This window comes from Orbicella faveolata, unplaced genomic scaffold (genome assembly GCF_042242905.1).
Source record: "Orbicella faveolata isolate gen_17 unplaced genomic scaffold, um_ofav_v1 contig_3, whole genome shotgun sequence".
Lineage (NCBI taxonomy): Eukaryota > Metazoa > Cnidaria > Anthozoa > Scleractinia > Merulinidae > Orbicella > Orbicella faveolata.
In genome coordinates, this window is record NW_028301558.1 from 12,644,167 (window position 1) to 12,667,820 (window position 23,654).

General features: G+C 41.4%; 1 protein-coding gene across 3 annotated transcripts; it reads right to left on the reverse strand.

The window, feature by feature from the left end:
* Positions 1 to 735: 735 nt before the first annotated feature.
* LOC110060178 (actin-related protein 2-like) lies at positions 736 to 18,251 on the reverse strand. 3 transcript variants are annotated; one of them, XR_016209991.1, is made up of 15 exons: positions 17,558 to 18,251; positions 17,356 to 17,463; positions 17,070 to 17,234; positions 16,574 to 16,630; positions 14,886 to 14,958; positions 13,202 to 13,338; positions 12,266 to 12,339; positions 11,706 to 11,769; positions 10,244 to 10,522; positions 8,998 to 9,171; positions 7,330 to 7,401; positions 6,983 to 7,054; positions 6,226 to 6,366; positions 5,522 to 5,607; positions 736 to 1,714 (listed from the first exon to the last, which is right to left on the reverse strand). XR_016209991.1 is itself a non-coding variant. In XM_089298675.1 (14 exons), exons 1-13 carry the CDS (start codon positions 17,603 to 17,605, stop codon positions 6,238 to 6,240), a joined length of 1,452 nt encoding a protein of 483 aa, XP_089154801.1. In that variant the 5' UTR covers positions 17,606 to 17,820; the 3' UTR covers positions 736 to 1,714; positions 6,226 to 6,237. The 3 variants fall into 3 exon arrangements, 2 of the variants coding, with proteins under 2 accessions (XP_089154801.1, XP_089154802.1); XM_089298675.1 differs by lacking the exon at positions 5,522 to 5,607 and having other exon boundaries at positions 17,558 to 17,820; XM_089298676.1 differs by lacking the exon at positions 5,522 to 5,607 and having other exon boundaries at positions 17,070 to 17,231; positions 17,558 to 17,819.
* Between the last annotated feature and the right edge of the window lie 5,403 nt (positions 18,252 to 23,654).

Here is a 23,654-nt window from a genome sequence, read left to right on the forward strand (position 1 = left end):
TCTGCAACTCGATTCCCAGTCAGGCTGATGATAACTACAACAGGAAAAAACAAATTCTTCGCCATGATCCATATAAAATAATGGCTTAACGTTCCTTGGCGCACGATTCAAAATGCCTAAACGTCTTTCCCTTAATAAATTTTTCTCTAATATGAGGATTTCTTTTCCTCAAATCCGTGCTTTTTAACGGCCCTTAGCACACTGTTGGGGCGGGGGACGTGCGAAGGGGGGCGGAGGAGAGTATTTGCCTCAATTTGTGCCTCTTCGCACTGTTAACCCGATGAAAAATTTCACAACGGGAATAAAGGGCAGTTGTTAAAATTCATTTTTGCAACGAGAAGATTGAAGCCCACTGAAACTCAATTCGGAATTCCAGAGAAACATCAACCTCAGCGTTTTATGGATATGGATGGGTTTTCCGCATGTTGCCTCCTTCGTTTATTCTTGCTCGCCCGCTTTATCAATCTCCCCCACTGACCGATAGCCCGGAACAGGCTAAGTAATGTGTGCAATAATAAAAAACTATTCCTGATCATACCTCCCTGCAAAAGGTGTATGGCTGGGCAAATATGATAGTTTTAAACGTAGGTTTAAGTTTTATTTTATGGTAAGTCTGTCTCCATTGTATGGGAGGTTTCTAACATATTGTAAACGGGGTTTAAAAAAGCTCAAAAGGGAGATTAAAGTGGTAATCATGTTTCATTTCAAAGTTGATGGTAATAAAGTTACAAAATGTTCACTGTTCTAGGTAAAGTTTAATCTCAAATGACCGTAGCTTACTCAAGTAAAGAGATGTTAGACAAAATGTTCTGAGCTTGATTTCATCGAGTGGAAGGAATGAATACTCTCTTTTTCGAGAATTTCAATTTATCCTTTTAAGCCCACAGTAACAATTCCCATTTCTAAATGCAAAACGTCGAAACCAAAGTTTTTCCTTTAGCTGCAAAATGGTCTGGCACGGATTCCGGTTTGGCAAAATCCGTGAAAAAAAGAAGCTGCAACGACAAAGAACTCGCGTTTAGCCAAACAAATTCAAGGATTTAGAATTCCGGACGATGCGATTCTTTCCACATCAAATCTTTCTCCGTGGAGGGCAACTCCCATATAAAAAGGAAGGGGGGGGGGGGGGGGGTTCGTCGTATCTTTTAAGGGTTAAGAATGCGGTTTTTGGTACCTGTTGTGGTGTTCAGCCTCATAACGTCCACAGTGGGAGCTTTTGCGGTAACTTTCAGGGTATTGAGCCGAAAACAAATATGAGAGGAGATATTTGATAATAAAGGTAATTAAAAATGATGAAAGCGTCAGTGAATGTGTTGTTCTAGAATTGCCACCTCTTAGGGGTGAAAAAAATTTCAAGCTACGCCCACAAAATAGGATCTTGGTACGTCTTAGGGGCTCTTTCAAAATTTCCGACGAGAACCCCCGTCGTTTTTCAATGGGAGTCCCCCCGGGCTTTCCGGACTTATTGAGGGGGATGTAGTAGCTCTCGGAACGTATAATATGATTGGCTTGCTACCGTAGCCAAAAACAAAAGACAAACAATTGAAACAATGACTTAGACTGAAAAACAATAGAAGCTGCTTATCATGCCAAACAAAAGCAGGTTATGAGAGCTGCTACACTAACGCTTATTGATTACGACTTAGTTATTAAGGATAGCTGCAACATGCTCCCTGATAGTTTCAAGTTGGTTGTTTTTCTGTGTTCGTTGCACCTGTATAAACGAAAAGAAAACGGTATTTGAATGTTATTTGTTTTCATCATAATACCATAACGTAAATTACCATAGCGATGAATAAATCATCAGCGAAAGAAAAAACAATGGTTTTTACGGGGAATACAGCATGAGAAACTTCAACAGGCTGGTACACCCGGGTAGTACAGTCGAACGTACTCTAACAGCCACCTCCATACGACGGCCACTTATCTACAATGACCATTTTTTGATTCCCTCTTATTTTAACGTCTCTACAACGGGCATCTCTCCACAACGGCAACGGCAACGGCAACGGCAACGGCAACGGCCGCTAAAACTCGTCCCAGCTGCCAAAACAAGTTCTCGACAGCGACTAGTTCATCAACGACTGAAAGTGTATACAAAACTCATATTTTTTTATTGTAAAAGGTCACATTTGATCCGTAGGGCGGGTCTTTGGTCTCTGTTTAAGTTTAAGTTTATCAGGGCTTATGTTTGTAGAAATAATGTCGAACCTCTTCATAAGGGCCTCCTTGGGGACAGGAAAGTAGCCGTTGTAGAGAGGTGGCTGTAACGGGGAGGAAGGGGTGTAATATGACAACTGTTAAGTCTGTTAAGTTTCTGTTTTATTGATACATTTTATTTACATAGGCTAAAATAAGCATTTTTCTTTTAAATGTTGCACCCCCGAAAAAAAAAGGTGTCACATTACACCCCTTCCTGCCCGTTACAGCCACTTCTCTACAACGGCTACTTTCCTGTCCCCAAGGAGGCCGTTATGAAGAGGTTCGACTGTTTTTCTACAAACATAAGCCCTGATACAGTAAGGAAATAAACAGGACATTTTGAAGATGCTTGAGCCCAGAACAAGTTACGATTTTCACCAGCTGGCAGATAGGGTAAAAAGTGCCATAGGTAAGTTGCTATTTTTTTCACAGATCTTCTAATTAAGAGTGTCGGATCTTTTTTAGAGATAAAATAAGGAAAAAACTACAAACTGATCCTCACGATAGGGGGAAGAGATTGAGACAGATATGAACTAAAAACCAAATACTTGAATATATTTTCCCGATGCAAACCTTTTACGCGAACAGGAGCCATAATCGGGGAGACCATTAGCGCGCGCCATTGGGGCTGTCCCTATGATATGGGACAATTCTCCTATTTTTAGAACAAATTGCGCCATCATGTGCGGCACACGCACATCATTTGCGGATGTAGCGCGGGGAAATGGCTTCCGAAATTCCCGAAATGCTTGATGCTTTTGGCCCACACCTCAATACGTTCATGTCTATTGGAATTTTACTAGAGTATTTTCCTCGTAAGCTGCTCCAGTTTGAGTGAAGTAAGACAGTGTCGAATTTAGTTATGTCCCGCTTTATATGACTGACGAAGTTGTGTTCCGCTCCTTCTTTTACTCCACTATAAGTTTCACATATGTTGACGATTAACAGCTTTTCCAAAACACAGCAAAAAAACTAGTTGGATATATTTGGATATAGCAGCGTTTCAGGACTTCAAAGTTTCCCTCCTGTTGCCACTCGCTTGCGAGGATTTCGCGAGAGTCTATCTCGACTGAAAAGTACTGAAAAAAAATTTACAATAACTGTCTAATTTCTCGCGCCCTGATTGGCTCATTTTATCATCAGTAAGAGTACAGACGGATAAATTTTGATTTATGCAGGCTTTCAAGTTAAACTTTCAGCTGTCAAAGTGTCAACTTTTTAACCAATGAGAGTTTATGGAGTTTTTTAAGTAGCCAATCAAAAAGCGAGAAAAGCTATTGACAATGTTCGTGTCATTTTGAATAAAATTCACTTAGCTTTGTTTGCGCCAAGTTTACGGCGTTTTTTCCCCTCATTTATTCCCGGCATTTGACCATTTTGGGATCTAATTATTGTAAAAAACAAATTGACGTCAGTTTTCTGTGCGTCTGTCCTCTTATTGATGACAAATTTCGTCATAACGTCGTCAAAGTTTACTGCGGAACCACTCGCCTGCGGCTCGTGGTTCCACAGCCACTTTGACAATGTTATGACGCAATTTATCATCAATAAGAGGACAGACGCTAAAAAACTGATGTCAATTTGTTAAATTGCAAGTTTGAGTTTCGCCTGAGTTGTGAGCAACGCTTGATGTTTTATCAACTCAAGGCCCAATAAGTGACAATAAAGTTTATGTCTGTAGGTGCTGCTCAGTTTTGTCTGTGTAAAAATCCAATAAATTGTCTGTTGTCCATGAATAAGAGCGCCTGCCGATGCGTGTTTTGTACAGTTAGTAAAACATGACAAATTGGACTTCCCCTTTTTCATGTGAAAACGTACATCGAACTCATATAATATCTCTAGTTTTTAAATATGTTTAAGGTTGGGAAATGTTTGAGAACATATTAAGGTGGCTTACTACAGTTTTTCGGAGACTCAGTAGCGCGCGCTATGATTGCCTGCCAGACGTCAGTATTAATCGCGCGTGCAAAAATGGCGCAAGCATCCCTAAGAAGAAACGAAAACCACCTGAGCACTTGAAAGGCGTTAAATCACTTCGGTATACGTAGCAATAGTTTTAAACTCCGCTCAAACATGTTAAGCCTAGGGCCAAAAAAATATTACAAGAAAGCTCGATAAACAACCGGTAAAAGAGCTCTGATTTACTCTTGCTTTCTCGCAAGCGATACATGGCGTCACATGAGCGCGCGCTTAAATAAAGGGCATGCGCAATTCAATTCTCGTCCAAGGTTGTAAAACGCAGTCTTTGATCGAGAATTGCTCCAAAACCTACCGCACAATTCAAAATAAAATTTTCACAGTTGATTTGTAGGGGTGAATTACGTTTAGAGCCAAAATTTTAAAAAAATCTGTAGGACCGATTTTGAGCTATTTTTGATTTTATATTTTCTTAGTCTGCGAAAAATCTGTTTTACAGATTTCTATTTTACTTTGCATGAATGCCAAACCAGAGCCAATTGCTAATTCCTGAAATTTTGGGGTGGGGTCATAGGGGTAGATTTTGAGCAAAACGTGATTTAACCTGATAGATCCCAGTCTCTCCCTAGGCACTCGGTCGTCCATTTTTTCCATTTGTTGACGTTTAATTATTCAAGTTTCACATAGAATGGTAAAAGACTTAAGTAAACAGTAAATAGAGAAAGGAAAAACATCTTGGATCATTTTTGAAAAGAGTTGAAGTTGAATTGAAGTTGCGCTGTTATAATCTATCAAAACTGTAGTAAGCCACCTTAAAAGCTTAGCTGAAAATATGCGAATACAGCAGAAATAATCAGCAAAATTACGATGACGCTTTCTTTAATCAACTCGAATAACGATTTCGATTTTGCTGGCTGAGTTATCAAAACTCCTTGTCTATTATATTTTTGCACTGTAAAATTTCACTATGTTAAAGAAACACACATGATGTTAGTAGCCTTTTGGCGTTGGTGAAAATTGTTGCAGCATCTCAGCACAAAAGACAACGAAAGAAATCTTTGTCAAGATTTGTTGACAATTGACAACACCGACTCGGATTTGAAAGTTCAAGCGCTGCACTATGCAAATGAGCTAATGTATGTGTCAGACTTTCCTTTCAAAAACTCTTGTAAACTCGCCAAACAAACAGAAACAATAAGAAGCTATCAAAAACAGGGTTTGGTTATGATTAAGCATTGTTTGGGAAACTCACAAATTAACTCGATATCAGAGTAAAGAGTGGTTTTACGTAACTTTTCTTTACAGAACAAACGCAAAAGCTTACGCGTACAACTAGCGAGAGCAGATATTATTCATTCACAGCGCGAAATTGAAGTCGTGTTTTCGACCCTGAAAAACTCACCTTTTCCAGTGGCTCACAGCATAAACCTACGTATAAGAGCCTGCTTCTTATTCCCTGCCTTATTCCCTGCCATCGCTGTGAAAAATCTGAAAGAGAATCTCGCAACTCTCACCATTTGATCACGCAAAGTGACAACATCCACGCGAAAGCCCCCGACATGTGCGTGGATCCGCGCGCATATATGACGTCAGGACCGCGCAATTTGTTCTTAAAATAGAAAAATTGTCCCATATCATAGGTGCGCGCGGATCCCAAGACTTACGGTCTCCGTCCCCGATTATGGCTCCTGACGCGAGCTAAAAAGGAAAGGCGAATACCATCCCCAAGGTTTGTTAACAAACCGAAAAATCGGGCAAATATATTCAATTATTTGTTTTTTTAGTTCAATTCCGGTGTCAATCTATTCTTCTTTCCATGCGAGTCAGTTTGCTGTTTTCTTTTCACTGATTACATGTTTTCTTTCGCCCTTTACGGAGCCGGCTATTGTGGGTTCAGTTACTGATATTAAAAACGGGGTATTGCCTTGAGTTGATACCGTGTAGAAACACGTGCGGTTGAAAGACGGAGATGAATGACCAAAGAATACAGACGAGATGCGGACACGAGACCGGAAGGGAAAGTGATGGGGGTGAAGTACAAAATTCCTGGCAGGAATTCAGTCTGCCATATGGTCAAAGCCATTCTCTGCAAAATTGGAGCATTACCTGACACTTAGCTCATGACCATGGAATGGAATCGTCAAAATCATCTGTGACGGCGCCATCTACCACAGGAATCAGTTTTCTCAAAGCGTTGAAAAGCTGTTTACCTGAAGTGCTATAATCACATTCATCCACACAGAAGTCCTGAAAGTTTGAAAGTTTAAAATATGTATAGTTCAGTGTCTCTCTTGGGAAAGAGAGTTTACACGAGGAGATTTTACATGCAGTGCTTTCCGAAGAATCAAGTAAGACGCTTATTTCGTTTTCAGATCTCTCGTGGGCCAAGAAAGAGAGAGATCTGGGAACGAGATTATTAAAGCGTACGACAGCTGGGAAATGAGAAAGCAGCCGATATAATTGGTAGCCAAATGCAGATTCAACGAGGCCTGTTGGGTGAGGTCACTCATTAAAGATTAGAAAGAACTTTTTGGTTTTTATACGGGTCCTCTATCCTGTTCGAATTGATGTTTGGAGATGCTGGTTTTTGTGGAGGGAGGAAAACCGGAGAACCCGAGAAAAACCCTTGGAACAAAGCAAGAACCAACAAAAAACTCAATCCATATGTCACTGGGACGAAATCGAACCCAGGCCACATTGGTGGGAGGCGAACGCTCTCAGCACTGCGCCATCCCCGCTCCCCACATCAAATCTTAACGAAATCTGCATTATCAGGTCGAGAATTTTTGGTTTGGAGCAAAGAAGAAGCAAGAAGCTTGTAACTTCTATTGATAATTCTCATAGCTACCTTTTATGATCTCACCTTTTCATTTTTGGGTGGCTCTCCATCCATATAATCACGATAACCACCATCTGTTCGGTCAAAGTACTCTTTCTACAAACAGCAAAGAGTACTTCTTATTACATTATTATTATTATTATTATTATTATTAACTAAAATCCACTAATCAGACTTCTCCATGGCCATTGTTGTTGTTGTTGTTGTTACTATTATTATTATTATTATTATTATTATTATTATAATTATTATTATTATTATTATTATTATTAAAGATTCGCACAGCTAGAATTTCTGGTTTGGAGCAAAGAAGAAGCAAGAAGCTTGTAACTTCTATTGATAATTCTCATAACTACCTTTTATGATCTCACCTTTTCATTTTTGGGTGGCTTTCCATCCATACAATCACGATAACCACCATCTGTTCGGTCAAAGTACTCTTTCTACAAACAGCAAAGAGTACTTCTTATTACATTATTATTATTATTATTATTATTATTAACTAAAATCCACCAATCAGACTTCTCCATGGCCATTGTTGTTGTTGTTGTTGTTACTATTATAATTATTATTATTATTATTATTATTATTATTATTGCCGATCCAATATTTCTAAGTATTGGACTGGTCCTTTCCCTCGCCAAACTATTGATGATTTCTGGTTATTTTTGTGGCTTACAAACCAAGACCCTTAAAGTGCTCATACGCGAGCTGTTGTTCGCGGATGATGCTACCCTGGCATCCCACAGCGAGGCAGGCCTTCAACGCTTGGCTGATAAACTGTCTCACGCCTGCAAGGAGTTCGGCCTTACCATCAGTCTAAAGAAGACAAACATCCTAGCCCAAGATGCAGAGACACCTCCCGTCATTACCATCAACAACACTGAACTGGAGGTCGTGGACTCTTTCACTTACCTAGGGTCAACAGTGTCAAGCAAGGCGTCGCTAGATGTCGAGATCAGTTCAAGGATCGCCAAGGCAGCCGGCGTTATGGCCAAACTCAACAAGAGAGTGTGGATTAACGATCTGTTGAGCGAGAGGACCAAGCTGCAAGTCTACCGATCTTGTGTCCTTTCTACTCTCCTTTACTGAAGCGAGTCGTGGCCCACATACGCCAGACAAGAGAAGCGGCTCAACGGGTTCCACCTCCGCTGCCTTCGGCGTCTCCTTCAGATCAAATGGCAGGACAGAGTCTCCAACACCAATGTTCTTCAACGAGCCGACATGCCGAGCACCCCTACACTACTCATCCAAAGACGCCTACGGTGGCTCGGTCATGTTCACCGTTTGGAACCCGATCGCTTGCCAAGGCAAGTCCTCTACGGGGAACTGAGGGAGGGCGCCCGACGCGTGGGCCGACCTCTCCTTCGCTTTAAGGATGTTTGCAAGCGTGCCCTGCAACTCGCTGAATTCAATCCCAATATCTGGGAGGTCCTCGCGCAAGACCGCGCCGCCTGGCGTCACGGTGTGAAGGAGGGGGCACTCAGGGCTGAGACGAAGGCCAGGGCCGAGGCGACAATCAAGCGGGCGGCGAGAAAGGAACGACAAGTATCAGTTCGTGAGGCCACCAACTACATCTGTACCAGCTGCAACAAAGACTGCCACTCAAGAATCGGGCTTTTGAGTCACTTAAGAGCATGTCGACAGTGATGCGCTGACCATCGCCTCTCCGAGACGAGGATGCCATATACAGGACTACCTCACTCGTACAAAAGTTCTTTTTTCTTTCTTGTAGTTGTCTTGTCGTTTTTTATCGACTCTTGGTCTTCTTTTTAGACGGACCTCGCTGCTCTTGGTACTTTTAGGTAAGACCTCGGCCCTCGCGCTAGATTAAATATGGGTTAGTGACCAAGCGTGGGGTCAAGCTGGCCGCTTGAGCGTCCTCGAGCTTTTCATATGGGAGTACCCTCCAGATGTGTTTTCCTTCCCCATCAGCAGTTATCCGAGCCTCGTTTTGCAGAAACCCCATTTATGGGGCGGTGGACGGTTTATGAATTTTTTAATCAACACTTAGTCCATAAAGGATATTTTTCTCTTACCTTTCCTCTCACTCTGACTCCTAACTTCTCTAAAACATAAATTCCTTTCTCTTCATATTCCTGTCTCGTCATCCAAAAGCCTTCCTTATCTTTCATAATTCCCGCCTGCAGAGCACCACCAACAAAAACTGCATGTTGTGGTTGTTCGTGCTCTACAATTCGAATTCCAACATTCTAAGGAGAAATATTGACAATAAAAGACGAATTTCGATATATTAAAATTCAGCGTACAACAATAGACCTCAGCACGACGCTCCGGGGAATAAACCCCACAAACTCTGCAGTTATTCCCCGGAGCCTTGTGCTGAGGTCTATTGTTTTAGGCTGAATTTTAATATATTGAAACTGGTCTATTTTCAAGGGTGGTTTTCATTAGCGTTTGAAGCATAAGCAACTCTCTTCAGACGTAGTAGACGTTGAAAATGTTTCTTCAACTTTTGTCGAAATCGCGACTCATCCAAATTACGCAGAAACATTTTCCAATGTATGACACCGTCCTTTATAGCGCCCCTTACTCTGTTCTCCATATGCTGCTCCTGCGCTAGTGAAAATCAACCTTCAATCATGTCATAGGTAGGTATCATATAAACAGTTACAAAGATTTCTTCCAACAGACTGAGACTGTTACCATGGTTACAGTCATTTAAATGCCTACCAGATCTTTAACTTACGATTTTTAAAGCATTCATGCATATTTGTATAGAGTTTAAACTCGCATTTGACACAAATCCAAGTCTTCTCGCCAAGTTAACCTCCCTAGTCTCTCCGGGGGGACTCCCATAAGAAAAGGTTGGAAAATCGGAATTGAACACCCCCCCCCCCCCCCCCCAATAGAGCCCAATTTGGGGGTGGCTCGAGGTTTATATGACCCTTAAAAAATGCCATTTTAAACGAAAATGACAGCGTTTTTTTATTATTAATTCGGGTGCAAGCAAAAAGATACGTTTCAGGGCCGTAGTCAGAAACAAATTATGACTGAGGCAGTGTCCAAGAAATGAGTTGTGCCTGACGTAATGTCCATGGTTTAATTCTCTTCCTGGGAATTTAGGGTGTTTTTGATGACTATAAACAACAAAAACGAAAAACATGACTGAGGCAAGTGCCTCGGTTTGCCTGTGACTAGCTACGGCCCTGCGTTGACGGCTAAAAATAGTGGCATTTCGTCTTGATTTACACCCCTCTGCGAGACGACGAGCATCCCCAACTTCTCCATGTGCGAGTCCCCCCCGGGCCTAGTCTCTCTCACCGATAGCTTTGAGGTATCGCCGTTAAAAACCCTTTCACAATAAAGCTGCTTGATTTCCCTTTCCATTCTGCTTGAAAACCCGGGAAACATTGTACCGCCTCCACACAGAACAATGTGCTTGTAATAATCTGCTCTTTTATCGATATCTATCGCCTGCAACGTGTTGAACAGAATCTCTGCCACGCCAGCTTTGTCAGTGCCAATAAGGCCGGGCTGAAACAGGACTTCAGGTGCTCTGAATCGCTCGTAACCCAGCTTTATCACTTGTCCATCTGGAAGCTAATAACAAAAAGGAAGTTCACGAAAATACCAAAAATGCCATCCCGCTGTGTTTACAGAAGACATCAAAATGTAAGTAAAAGTAATCAAATGATTTCCAGCGCAATTTGGAATAAAAAAGCACAAGTAAATTTTTCAATACAATTTAATTTCGACTTTCTGCACTTAGATTTAATTTTCTTGCACAAAACTTCAACTTTCTGTTCTGATTGGATTAACTGGGCCATTTCCAAGTGACCTTGTGCCTCTTTGTTAATGCTGCGAAACCATTCATATGAAAATGTGTTCCGCCTACAGGTTCATTTTCACGCAAATCAAACTCATTTTCATATGAAAGGTTAAGGCCAAAAGGTTAAGTCTAAAGGCTAAAGGTTAAGGCTAAAAGTCATTTCCAATAGTTCTTCCCTGGCCTGCTGGTTTCGCCGCTGGAAAGGACGACCTTTCGCGACTTACGTCGCTCGCGCTCGCCCTCGCAACTTCGTCGCTTGAATTCGCTCGAGGGAGATAAATAAGTTAAGGATTAAGAAAAGGGCGACTTGCGGCAAGTCTAGTTTTGCACGAGAACTAGTTGTAAGAGGCACAGGGTAACTCTGAAGGTAACTCGCAACTGGGGCCCGTTTCTCGAAAGTCCCGGAATCTTTTCGGATCCCAAAAGCCATTTTTAGTTGATCGGTATTTAAAGACAGAGAGGCGTATACGCGTGAAACTTCTTGTATGAAGAGAACCTCTGTTCGTATTAAGAATTTATGAATAAAACAGCTCTGTAGTCAAAAGGTTTGAGATTTTGCTACGGCCTTTCGGGTACGAAAACTTTGCGGGACCTTCGACAGCAGGGCCCCTGGTCTATTGACGTGCTCTCAGCCAATCAGTAAATCAAATAACCAAAAAAAGGGTTATTCCAAAGTAGTTGATTTGTGTAAAACAGCAAACAGCAGCAAACACAGAAATACTTGGTCTGTAGTCATGTGGTTCATCAGTCGAGTGATGACGTATTAATATGTTATGTTTTCACAACGATATCCACCTAACACGCTTGGCCAGCGGAAGAACTGGGTACCACGGCTAGAAACAACTTGAGGGGGATTAACTTGGGAAGGAAAGCTGATGGGAGATTTGATCCTCTCTTGAACACAGGTTAAGATCACTGAGAGGGACAAATCACCTAATGGTTTATGGTACTTACTTTGTACTCTTCCATAAGACATGTTGTCTCTGAGGCCAGATTTTCCTCTTGCTCCATGTTGTATCTTTAAATAAAATGGAATGGACATAACGCAGAACCTAATCATGAACTAATAAGTTTAGGAATGCCCAATGCAACATTATCGCAAACGATTCAAAACAATGTTTTAGAAGTACTCCATTGGGGTGCAAAGGTTACTGAGTCCTACTGATTCTAGGGCGAAAGGGTGGTATAGTGGTGAGAACGCTTGACCCCCAGGCCTCCCACCACCATCTGTGGCCTTGGTTCGAATCTCGGACCCAGCCTCACGCATGGGTTGAGTTTGTTATTGGTTCTTGCCCTTGTTCCCCGGGTTTTTCTCCAGGCTCGCTGGGTTTTCTCCCTTCGCAAAAACCAAAACTCCAGTTTCTAACTCAATCTCGATGCAAGAACATTTTCTTTAAAAGTCCATCACCTAAACTTTTAATGGCATGAGAAGAATGACAAACCAGTTGAACTCTGGTGGATAACCAACAAGGTTATATCTCGGTTAAGAGATTTTCAAACTATTTTTCACTTACCCTACATAACAAAGCTTTTCTTTTATCATTCTAGCATCTTCAAAGCCAATTTTGCATCCCCTGCACATAAAAAGCTGCCAAAGAATCAAAATAGATGTTATCGATATCTCAAGTTAGTGCTTGCTATTGCTCTATCATTTACGCATTGACTTGACAATACGAGTAAAGTTGGGAAAAGGCAAAGAGGTGTTGGTTGTTAATTCTCTTATCGTTATTCCCAGAGCTAACTGTGACAGAATCCCAATCTTAATTATATTCCCCACAAAGTTCGAAGCACGGATTGCAATAATGGGAGAAAGAAAAGAGGCGAGGCTTCTTTTTGAAAACGTAGCAATGCCACCCGCTGCCATTTTACCCGTTGCTTAGAATGGCTTAGAGAGGTAAATCTGTCACAGGAAGCTGGGACACTTAGCGCACTGTCTGCGCCTCTCCCAGTCGGCATTCAGCTGCAGTGTCGCATAGGAGCATCCTTGTTGAGAGCGTGAGCGCATTCCTGTTGTTGTGGTAGAGCGGCGAAGTGTTTGAACCATAATTATGGAGATAGGTAACCAGAGAGTCTTCAGCAGCGGGTGTAATGAGGAAGTAATACTGTACATGGTTTCTTACCATAGTAGACAGCTGGCAGTCTCTTATTCCTCAGGGAATCAAGCAGGGAGTATGAGGCGAGACTACTTATAAACGAGAAGGGTTTTGGACGAGACTTTTTCGTTCTTTCGACAGTTCGCGGATAAACGGTCATCGTACCCTACGGGAAAAGACCAGCTGCTAGCAATACCGGCAGTCTATATCATAGAAAAGACGTAAGCTAAGGAGGCTTCTTATGACTATTATAGCTATAACTGTAAAATAGCTGCTGCAAATCCCAAACTATTGCTGCTGTATCTGCAAAAATTAAAGCCTAGGACAGAAAAGGTATCTATCATACCCCAGACCCACCTCTCTTAGGTAATTGGTGATATCCCGACCTCCAATGTCTAATCTTTTCGTGAGATCAGGAAGCAATAATCCCTCACACACGGGAGAGATATGAGTCGATCCATCACCACAGTCTATGACCACACCCGTCAATAATCCTGTAAATGGCAGTTGGAACAACATGTTACCTGCCAACTCTTATCATATAACTGTAGTGTTTTAGGCCAATTTTCACAACTCGAGTATTAGGCAATTAAGCATGAGAAAAAGTATGCTTCATACGGCAAAACAAATATTATATGGCCCGGGTTCGATTCCGGCATCGCGCACAGTGTCATATTGGGGTTGAGTTTGTCCTCTTCTTGTCCCGAGGGTTTTCTTCGGGTTCTCCGGTTTTCCTCCCTCCACAAAAACCAGCATTTCCACTTTTCAATTCGGCCAGGAAAGAGAACCTGCATGAAAAGCAGCTTAGGCTGCTGTGGCTTCCTCTCTAAATATTGTAAACAAGTAAACAACTGAAAAAAAAAAAAAACACAACCAAAACAATACTATTTTACAAGTGAAATTATCCTTGACGCTGCGATTGCTATCCGCGACTTTTTAAGTGATTAACGAACTGAACGTTGTTGACAGAGCTGTATGGTTAAATCATCTTTAGACTTCTTAATTAAGGAAATCTTCGGTGGTCGTCGGTATTTTTTGTTCGGAAAATCTTGGGACAATTTTAAAAACCTACAGAAAGGTTCGCCAAAAGTCAGGATTATTTATGCAGTAAAAAAATTGATACATGACTCCTTGGAGATAGAAAAAAATGTTTCTCTTCCACATTGCATGAGAGCGTAGTGAACTAGTGAGATATAGGGTGCATTCTGGTGGGGTGATTCGGGTCCGGATCGGTGATCCAAGATCACTCGGATCATGGTACATCAAAGGAACCGATGAAACCGCTCTGGTCACGGATTCATCGGCGTCATTGACGCACCATGATCCAAGTGATTTTGGATCACTGATCCTGATCCAGATCACCCCAAAAGAACGCACGCATAGCGTTGAACGTTACATGTAACACGATAAGAGAAATTTCTTATCTTCAAGCACTCGTGTATTATCTCTGCTTATTATATTGCGGTGTCCACAAGGACTGCGAACGACAGAATTCACGAATTTGATTGGCTGAAATCGATATTGACCGCGGTCTAGATCTTCCCATCTAGACCGCCATCTAGACCGATTACATTTTGCGGTGAAAAAGTTGCAAACTAAAATACAAAAATATTGACTATTTTCCTCTAAAAATATTACTGGAAGTGCCAAAAAGCCTGATGAGAAAAAAACGTAAAGACGACGAGCAAACTCGCCGTTCGAAATCAAAATGTCAGCTAGCGCAAACCAGTTGCACTAAACGAATTAAATTTTTCTTGTTTGCCATATAATAAATATCTTATTAACCAAGCTTAGTCGGTCTGTACAGGAGAATCTTGACCTCGGTCGTGTGTACAGACCGCACGCAGCACTCACTACTTCAGTCAAGATTCTCCCATACAGACCTCCTGCTCGGTTAATAAGAGCTAAGTATGATCACGCATAATGCGCAGTTTGTTAAGTTATTGTTTTGGGTCAAGTTGATTTCATTTTTAGTAGTTATTTTAGTGTTATGTATAAATAATTGCAAATGTCAGTAAACTGTGAATATAGGAGAACTGACCTCGAGCATACAGAGTTAAAATGGGTTGAATTCCAATGGAAACACCCTCGAACTTGTAGTCTTCAAACATAATCTGTTAAAAAAAGACATGGTGTATTGACTTGATTATCAAGAACAAATAACTGCCATTTCTAAGCTATACAGGTTTTAACATTGGTGGATTTTGAGAAATATTTCCATCTCTTAGATCGACCATTTTACCGATTAAAAATTAGAGCTACTAACTATAAGATAGAGCCTACTCAAGAAGCTTCAAGTGCTAGGGTATATTTCACTTTTATTCTACGTACAGAAAGTTAATCAAAAGAAAAACTGACGACGCAGAGAAATAAGTGACTTGCTGAATTAACAATTCTATGTACAGCGGAATTCTGTGAAACGACATACATCAGTGTTACTCTCTGGAAAAGCTTTCTTTGACGAGCACTTTTCGCTATTTCAAAAGTTTTGTTACTTTAAGCAAAAACTGCGCTATATTCACGCGTAAATAGGAACAAGTTGGGTGCTAAGAATGGGCTATATTCGTGTTCTCGGCATTGGACTGGAACAAGCTTGCAATGGAGGCTCATGTGGGGGAATATCGTTAAAAAGAGATAAATTTCATTTGCATTTGAAAAGACTCCCCGCATTAGCCTCACTTGCAAGCTAGTTCCAGTCCAATACCGAGAATACGAAAATGGGCTGTTCCGGAACCACGGAAATTTCCTGAGAAACCTGAGAAAATTGAGACATTCCAGAAATTCCGAAAGTTGTCGAATTTCCGACATACGAACTATTCAACCGAAAATTCCGGGAATTGAATGGGACGGATAATTTTGGTAAGACATTTTCGAAACTTTGGATATACCTAGCGAGGTATCATTGGAAAGATTGTCGGCGTGACAAATTGAGCAACCTTAGGGGAGTGGGGAGTGTAATTTTTGCTTTATCACAAGATGGGGGAGGACAAAGGGAAAATTGACCACCTCATGAGCATCGTCGAATAGTCAACAAGGGAAACAATTACAATATGTAGTGACTTTACGTTTGATTCTTTTGGATCGCGGCTCGTTCAGTACAAGTTGTTTCCTATATGTTTGTCGTAGAACGAAAATACTAAATTATCTCGAAAGTCGCGATCGCGTGACGCAAGATATCAATCCTATCCACCTGAAACAACATGAATCGAGTTCCTGTATGCATTTAAAGAATAGATATTGAAACGACAAATGAAATCTCACTTCCAGTAATGAAAGGGGAAGGAGTGGAAGTTGGGGAGGGGGGAGGGGGGGGGGGGAGGGGTGACGCAGCACAATAGTTAACGTTCTAACTTGATAAGCTTCTGCTGAAGATTGAGGATAAAGATCAAGTCTGAATACGAGCCAAGTCGCCCATCAGGCCTCCGCGCGCTTGTCTCCAGTTTCTGTAGCATGAAGCGACCAGGAGTATTTCTACTCTCCCCTGCTTGGAATGCTAGTCCATCGCAGGGTTGCCCCCAGCATTAAACGCGACGGTACTCATTTATACACCTGGGTGGAGAGAGGCACTGTGAGAGTTAAGTGTCTTGCCAAAGAACACAACACTATGTCCCTGGCCATGGCTCGAGCCCGGACCGCTCGGCGATCCGGACGCGAGCGCCACTTATATATATGACCAAGTCCATACGACGTAAGACAAAGATATCGATAGGTAGGAATGTACTTACTCACCTCGATAGTTTTTTCCCTTGTCAACATTGGGTACATCGGCGGTTCGGTAAGCAATATCTACATTAAAAGAAAAGATTATAGACGAAATGATAGAAAATTTACATTCTGATAGTATTATACAAATGATTTTCCCTTTTTTGCCACGCAGTCTTTTCTAAAAAAAAAAACACAAAAAGAAAACATTTACGGCGTGCTTCTGTCGAATTCTCGGAAACACTCGTGATATTAAACTTTAGGTTCGGACGGCTCGGGTTCCCACAGCATTCCTAGTAACAGGGAAAATGTGTTTTCTGTTTCTTATATTAATATTTACACCTTGGAAAGATTGGAAATTATGGCCTATGTTCAGTATCATGTTATCAGTAAATTGCAGATTGTTCTCGAGGGTGTAACAATATCAACAAAGTTTCTTGGAAATCTCTGACTCGAATTCGAAATTCTTGCTCAAATCATGAGCATTATATAATTTATTTAAGATTTCACGTTTATAGCTCACCTTGCAAGTCTTAGGATCGACGTTGAGCTTCGTCTCACCGAAAGCGTAGTCCCAGAGATGCTTCATATCTTCCCAGTTTCGAACAATTCCAATATTATCTACTGGATAGTTCATCTTTTGTTTACGGCAATGTTTTCTGGCTTCATCGCCGACCATCATGTCCTGCTTGAGAAACGAAAGAAGAAAAGTGATATAAAATTGATATTATTTCGAGTAAAACTTTTAATTTGGATCACGGCTTTGTCCGCAGTATTTTGAATAGTAAGGGATAAGAATCACGACTAACCTTCACTGCATTCACTTCCTGTTTTGAGTCGTCGATACAGCGTTTACCAACCATCGAAGGAATAATATGCGCTGGGAAGTTTGAGTCGGCAAATCCACACTTTATGGACTAAAAATACAACAATCATACCAAACGGTGTTCGGCTCAAATAAAGGAATGATTTATAACGGAACAACAGTCCACAAGCGTATAGAAAGCTTACTTCTGTTCCAGCGTCGCAGACAATTATTTTCCTTCCCTTGGAATCCATGGCGATGCAGGATAAATGTTGTTCACACGCACTCAAGATGTCGATCAGGTGGCCAAGTCTTAGGGCCCTAATTAAGTAGTCTCCTTTGAAAACTTTAATTGTCGCTTTGTTTTCAGAACAGTGGTATTTTCGTCAACTCGAAAGTGAAAATGAGATCCGTGAATCAAGCATTCAATACGAGTCACGTAACGTTGCACGAGGCAACCCTAAGCACGGTCACGTCACGATTCAACATTCGAGTCAACGTCCTTTTTCTTTTTTTTTTTCGTCGTGCACGTGGTACTGTTAGTGATCCCATTGTAACCGAATACAAGTGCCAGAGCCTTTTAATCTTTCGCTTCAAGAACACACTGATTTTATTAATCTTGTCACGTGACGCTTTTTCAGTTGCGTGACGCCTCATTTGTCCACTTTAATAGGAGATCATGACGCAAACAATGTCAATGAGGATGATGGCGCTTCAGGAATCTTTCAATGGAAACATTCGGCACACTTTATAGGGCCCTAGTCAGCCTCCGCCATTTTCGATGCCATCGAAATTACTGATATTGCATGGCCGGGTGAAGCGAAATCTTATCGATTTACTGTAAGTAGCCTGCGTTGCAGCCGGACGTGTCATAAAATCCCCGATATGCTATACCGGCGGTTTAGACTGTCTGCGACGCAGGCTAATTGTAAGTTGTGTTCTTAAATGTATGTTAAATTATCTTTTCTAGTTTCATAGTGATTTCCTTCGTTTCGACATGCTCTCAATAAAATATAATAGCCAAACTCTCACATGTAAACAAAAACAAAGGTTTGGCTGACTAGGGCCCTTTAATTAATTGAAATAAAGCTCAGCTTTAGACGCGTCATGACCACACCGAAGACAAAGTCACGACAACATGTGACACTACTCAAAACAACATCGTTATGTCTTCAAAGAGAAGCGTCGCCTCTTTCCTTTCTCCCATTATTGCAATCCGTGCTTCGAACCCGGGAGAGAGGTGGGGGGGGGGGGAAACTCCCACATAAAATGGACGGGGGGTGTTCGTAGTACGTTTAGGGGTTAAACAGTGGTTTTGGTAGCTCTTAGGATGTTCAGCCTTAGAGGGTCCACGACGGGAGCTTTCGTGGTACCTTTTAGCCAAGAGACCACGATCTGATCACATCATAATCTCTTGCTTTTAAGAGATATTCGGCAATCAACTTTACGAGTAGAAGGAACTCCAAGCAGTCGTCTTGATCGCCATTAAAAATAATGAAAGTGTCAGTTAATGTGTTGCTGAATTAACACCATTAAGGGGTGAAAAAAGTTCAAGACACGCCCACAAAACAGGACATTGGTACCTCTAACGGGTCCTTTTCAAAATTTCGGACGAGCACCCCCGTCCTTTTTAAATGGGAGACCCCGAGCTTTGACTCTGCCTGAAAAGCATGCAAGGCTCATCGCATAGTCAAAGGAAAATCATGGGAGCCTCATGGCATCAACAAATGGGATGAAATCATTAGTGACATGCAGTTTTTTTTTTATTTCTACCCTATCATGTTCTCCAAAGCTCGTAAATGTAACGATAATTGGCCGTTTTTATACTAAAGACGCATTATCCGTTTAGACGAACTTGGACAAACATTTGTAGTTCATCTGGTTATGCGTCTCTAGTGTAAAGACGGGCACAAGACGCAATATGCGTCCAGACGAACCATCCTTCGTTGTGCGTTGTTCAAGGCGCATAATTCATCTTGTGCCCGTCGTTATACCGGAGACGCTTAACCAGATGTTCGCCAAAGTTCGTCTAGGCGCATAATGCGTCGTTAGTATAAAAACGTCCAGGAAGCATTATGCTTCTGGACTGATAATGCGTCCTCTATTATAAAAACGGCCATTTCGTGCTTTGTTTAGCTACCATAGGCGGATTTCCTCTGCAAACCGAAATGTTAAGCATAGTTAAGTACTTAAGTATATTCATTTTAGTGCATTCCTCTAACTAATTAGTCGGCGTTACTTTCAAACCAGTTTCTCTCTCTACGCCTGTAAAGAAACCGCAGTCTTGAACTTGGACGTTCAGTGTGTGTCCAGAATCACAGCTGGAACCACGGGCGCTTTCTGTTCAACCAAGAATTCCGGACCTTTTGAAATGGGAGAAACGGGTATGGAAATTTCCTGGGAAAGTTTCCGCAAAATCCGGAAATTGTTAAATTTCTCAAATGCGAATCGTTCAATCGAAATTTCAGAAAATTCTGGGATGAAATTCAATTGCAACAGAAATTCCTGGTAATAAATTTTTGGAAATTTGTACATAGCTCGCAAGGTTGCTCTTTTCTGGAAATTGTGAAAGATGGTGTTTTGGAAATGCAGGAAAATCGGAATTTTTGGTCGAATGGAAAGCGCCTGGGAAGGATTTTTCTACTCATGGTCTTTGCTATTGATTAGCTGTGTTATGGTGTCGATTATTGAAAGAAATGCAAAAGTTAACGTTTTTCAGTGAAAAATCTTCAATTCAAATATTTGCAGATCTAAAGTGTCTGGTTAAAACATCATTTTAACATCTCTCTGGCTTGCAAATATTTGAATTGCATTGCATTGTTTTGTATTGTATTGTACTGTATTGTAGTGTAGTTTATAATAAAGTTTCCATATAACGTGCGCTCTGATTGGCTGAAACAGCGTGCTTTATCAGAGAACAGAGCACGGGTTGATGACAGTAAGCTGGCTTTCAAATTTTTGCTTCGGAATTTTGACAAATTTGTCAAGCATCAAACACCCCCTGTGATTCAGACAAACGCAATGGAAACGAGCTCTATGTCTACAATAAATATGGCTCACAGTGACCATTATTAGCAACAGCAGTGTGAAAGCTGTACTAAAATGACAGGTTTTGCTCGAATCCCGCCAACAAAACACGTAGCGAAATAAACAAATTCTCAACCTAACCAGTGCTTCGATAAAAGACATTATATTTGTTACGCAGGCGGAAATTGTATTTTAATTTAGAAGTAAGACGACAGAAAACAACAATTGAGCTGTCTCTGTTTATGATAAGAAGCTTTATTTTTGTAAAAATGCTCAATTGCTCAAAACAACACTTACATGCAGTGTAGTAACGCTCGTTCTCTGGTCATCTCAGCGAAGTGAACCGAAGAGTGGTGAGCTCAAAGCTTGATCTAGATATTCTCCTCTATGATCGGAGTAGAACAAGTGAGAGCAGTTTAGTCTGTCTAACTTTTACGCTAGTTCGGGCAATATTGCTTCAAGCTGCTGCAGGCCGTAAGCTTAAATAACTGTAGCTCCTTTCAAATTCAACTCAGCATTTCGCATTTTCGTCCGCAAGCTTTGAGCTCCTGGTTTCATAATTTGATTGGAAAAGTGCACGTTTTCATGAGCCACAATTCGGCCGGATTCCTATGGACTACAAACCTTTGCCTGCCTTTAGATTCTTATTTGAAATTAACTAAAAAGCGAAGTTTGAAGGCATCGTTCTTCTCGCGAAAGCCGCTCGAGATTACTCGAAACTGAAAGCTTAGCTGAAGTCCAGTTTGCGATTGACAGCTGTCGCTTCGTTAGCCAATCAAATTATTTGAACAATTCTAACAAGGATTGTGACTGGCTTATTACAGCGTGCTTTATCAGAGAACAGAGCACGGCTGGCGCCACTTTTACTCTTTTGGAAAATAAAGTTTGGTTTGAAAATTCAGCCGAATGTGTGGGGAAATTATTGGATTCTTTATCATAAAACAAATAAAGAAGCCTCGACTGTGCTCTGTTCTGTTGTAAAGCAGTTAGGAAGCGGTGGAGCACTCAAGAAGTGGGGAAAAACACTCGACTTCGTCTCGTGTTTTCCCCTACACTTCTTTCGTGCTCTACCGCTTCCTGCGTGCTTTACAAAAGAACAGAGCACAGTCGAGGCTTCTCTATTTGTTAAGTAGTGTAGTGTAGTACAGTGCAGTGCAGTGCAGTGCAGTGCAGTGCAGTGCAGTGCAATGTAGTGTACTGTACTGTACTGTACTGTACTGTACTGTACTGTAGTGCACTGCTTTGTACTGCATTGTGCGGTAATGAAATAAATTATGCGTTTTTGCAATAAAATAATGAATAAAAAATGGTTGAATCACGTACATGTAACAGCAGTGAAGGGAAATGGTCCGTGTCAGTGAGCAAAACATGCTGATAAGATCGAAACACGATAAGATCGAAACACGATTAAACTCGATTAGAAGCAAGCCTTACTAAGAGAAGGAAAATGATGAAGAAAGTCAAATTCACCTTATTTTATTCTAATCTCCGGATGGAAAAAAACGCACTATACCTAGTAAGAAATGGGATAGTGGAGATTTAAAAAAAATCGAAAAAAGGAAAGAATCATCTGAACCGTGACTAACGAGGGTCACGTGAAGAAGGGTAACTTCTGAATGATTTTAACGCTTTCGTTACTCCTGGCATGCGCCTCCAACAAAATTTATATTTCACCACCAAGCGGGTCAAGGTAAAGAGCCGCATGGCCTCCGCCACGTTAACTTGAATTGAAAGCCTTCAGTGCAACCACCTGTCGTACTAAACATATTTCATTGAAGAGGTCAAAATATAGTTTGCTAAATCCAAAAACCTTCATGCATGAAAATACGAAATACAAGTTTAAGTTTCGACGCCTTCTTAGCAACGAGTTCATCGGAAGCATACTAGTAACGTAATGTAGTCAAATAACTACTAGGATGCAATGTTGCTATCCATAGCGTGACACTTATTGTTCGTTGGACTCCAACTGGAGCGTTCCGAGTTTCTCTCCACCGCGGGCAGGAGTGTACATGGGTACAAACTTATTGATTATCGCCTTGAATCTCATAAAGCTATGCTCGCCCGTTTCTCTTTTATCCTATTTAAGTGCTTCGCTTAACCATCGGCGCAGCCCAATAGTCCTTTTCTTAAAAATTAACCACTTTGTGCAAATGGGTACAGTCGAGCTGTTAGAAAACGCGACAATGTGCGGAAGGGGAGTGGGGGTGGGTAAACTACGAGGGACCAGTAACCAAAAAGAGAAAGAGCTGGAGGAGTTCATTGGAAAATAAACTACATGAGCTAGCTCAAAGAGCTTTTTGATTTGTCCAATGAGCACCCGTCCCGTTCCAACACGCACCCTGATTCACACCGTTGACCAGAAACAGACTGGTTAGTGAAGTGCATTGCAAAGTCTGCCTTCTCTTCTAAACGTAACTTTAATCAGGATTAAACTAGTGAACATCTTTTTATAATATTGACTTAGAGTGAACAAGATGTTGTTGAAAATGTTGTTGTGGCTAAAAGAGCGCCCATTCTTGCAGTTACTGCAGTGTCTGTTGTTGTTGTTGTTGCTGCTGTTTTTGTTAATCAATGTGCTGTATCTCATTTCAATATAGATTCTCAAAAATGAAATAAGCGAATCCTCTTGATGGCCTAATATGAATAAAGCGTCCCTCTCCCACTCCTCTCCAATCTCCGATCTCCGCAATGTAGAAACGAACTGCCACGTAGTGGGTTTCTCAGCCAACAAAATATCAGCTGGATAACTGAAATTGCAAGGAACAGATCCTTCGCGTGCAACTGAACGTTACTATTAGCTTCGACTAACTCTCCAAATGAGTATCTGCGAGTATTTAACGGTCAACTTTGCGAACGCTTTTGTGTATCGTATAGTTCTGCTGACTTCAGTAAGTCAATTCTCATTGTGTGGTTTATCGATATGCACTGACAACACTAGCGGAGAGTTCATCGTAAACCTGGGGGCGAATTTAGGATTCTGGCCTCTTCAGATGGTGTTGCCCTTAATTTTTTTAAATTTCCGGCCCGCCCCCCCCCCCCCCCCCCCCCTTCCCCCTCGGGCCTCTTCCTTAGATGCGCCACTGAAAATAATAAAAGCACTCGGGAACAGTAAGTTCTGAAAGGCACCAATTGGCTTCGAGAGAACTATAAGACCCAGAGCTATACATTTTAAGGGATATCCATTATTAGTACTTCAAGGAGAAAGCAAGAGGTGCTAGGGTCAAACGCAGTTTATTCAAAACGTCGTTTGTAATCAAATATCGGAGAGGAAAACCA

Excerpts from the sequence above, each read along its gene's own strand:
- LOC110060178 (XM_089298675.1), bottom strand. The coding sequence starts at position 17,605 with ATGGATTCCAAGGGAAGGAAAATAATTGTCTGCGACGCTGGAACAGAA. Across the intron at positions 16,631-17,069 it reads TCGATCCTAAGACTTGCAAG|ATATTGCTTACCGAACCGCC; the intron begins GTGAGCTATAAA and ends CTTTTAATGTAG. Across the intron at positions 12,340-13,201 it reads TCACCAATTACCTAAGAGAG|CTTTTTATGTGCAGGGGATG; the intron begins GTGGGTCTGGGG and ends ATTCTTTGGCAG.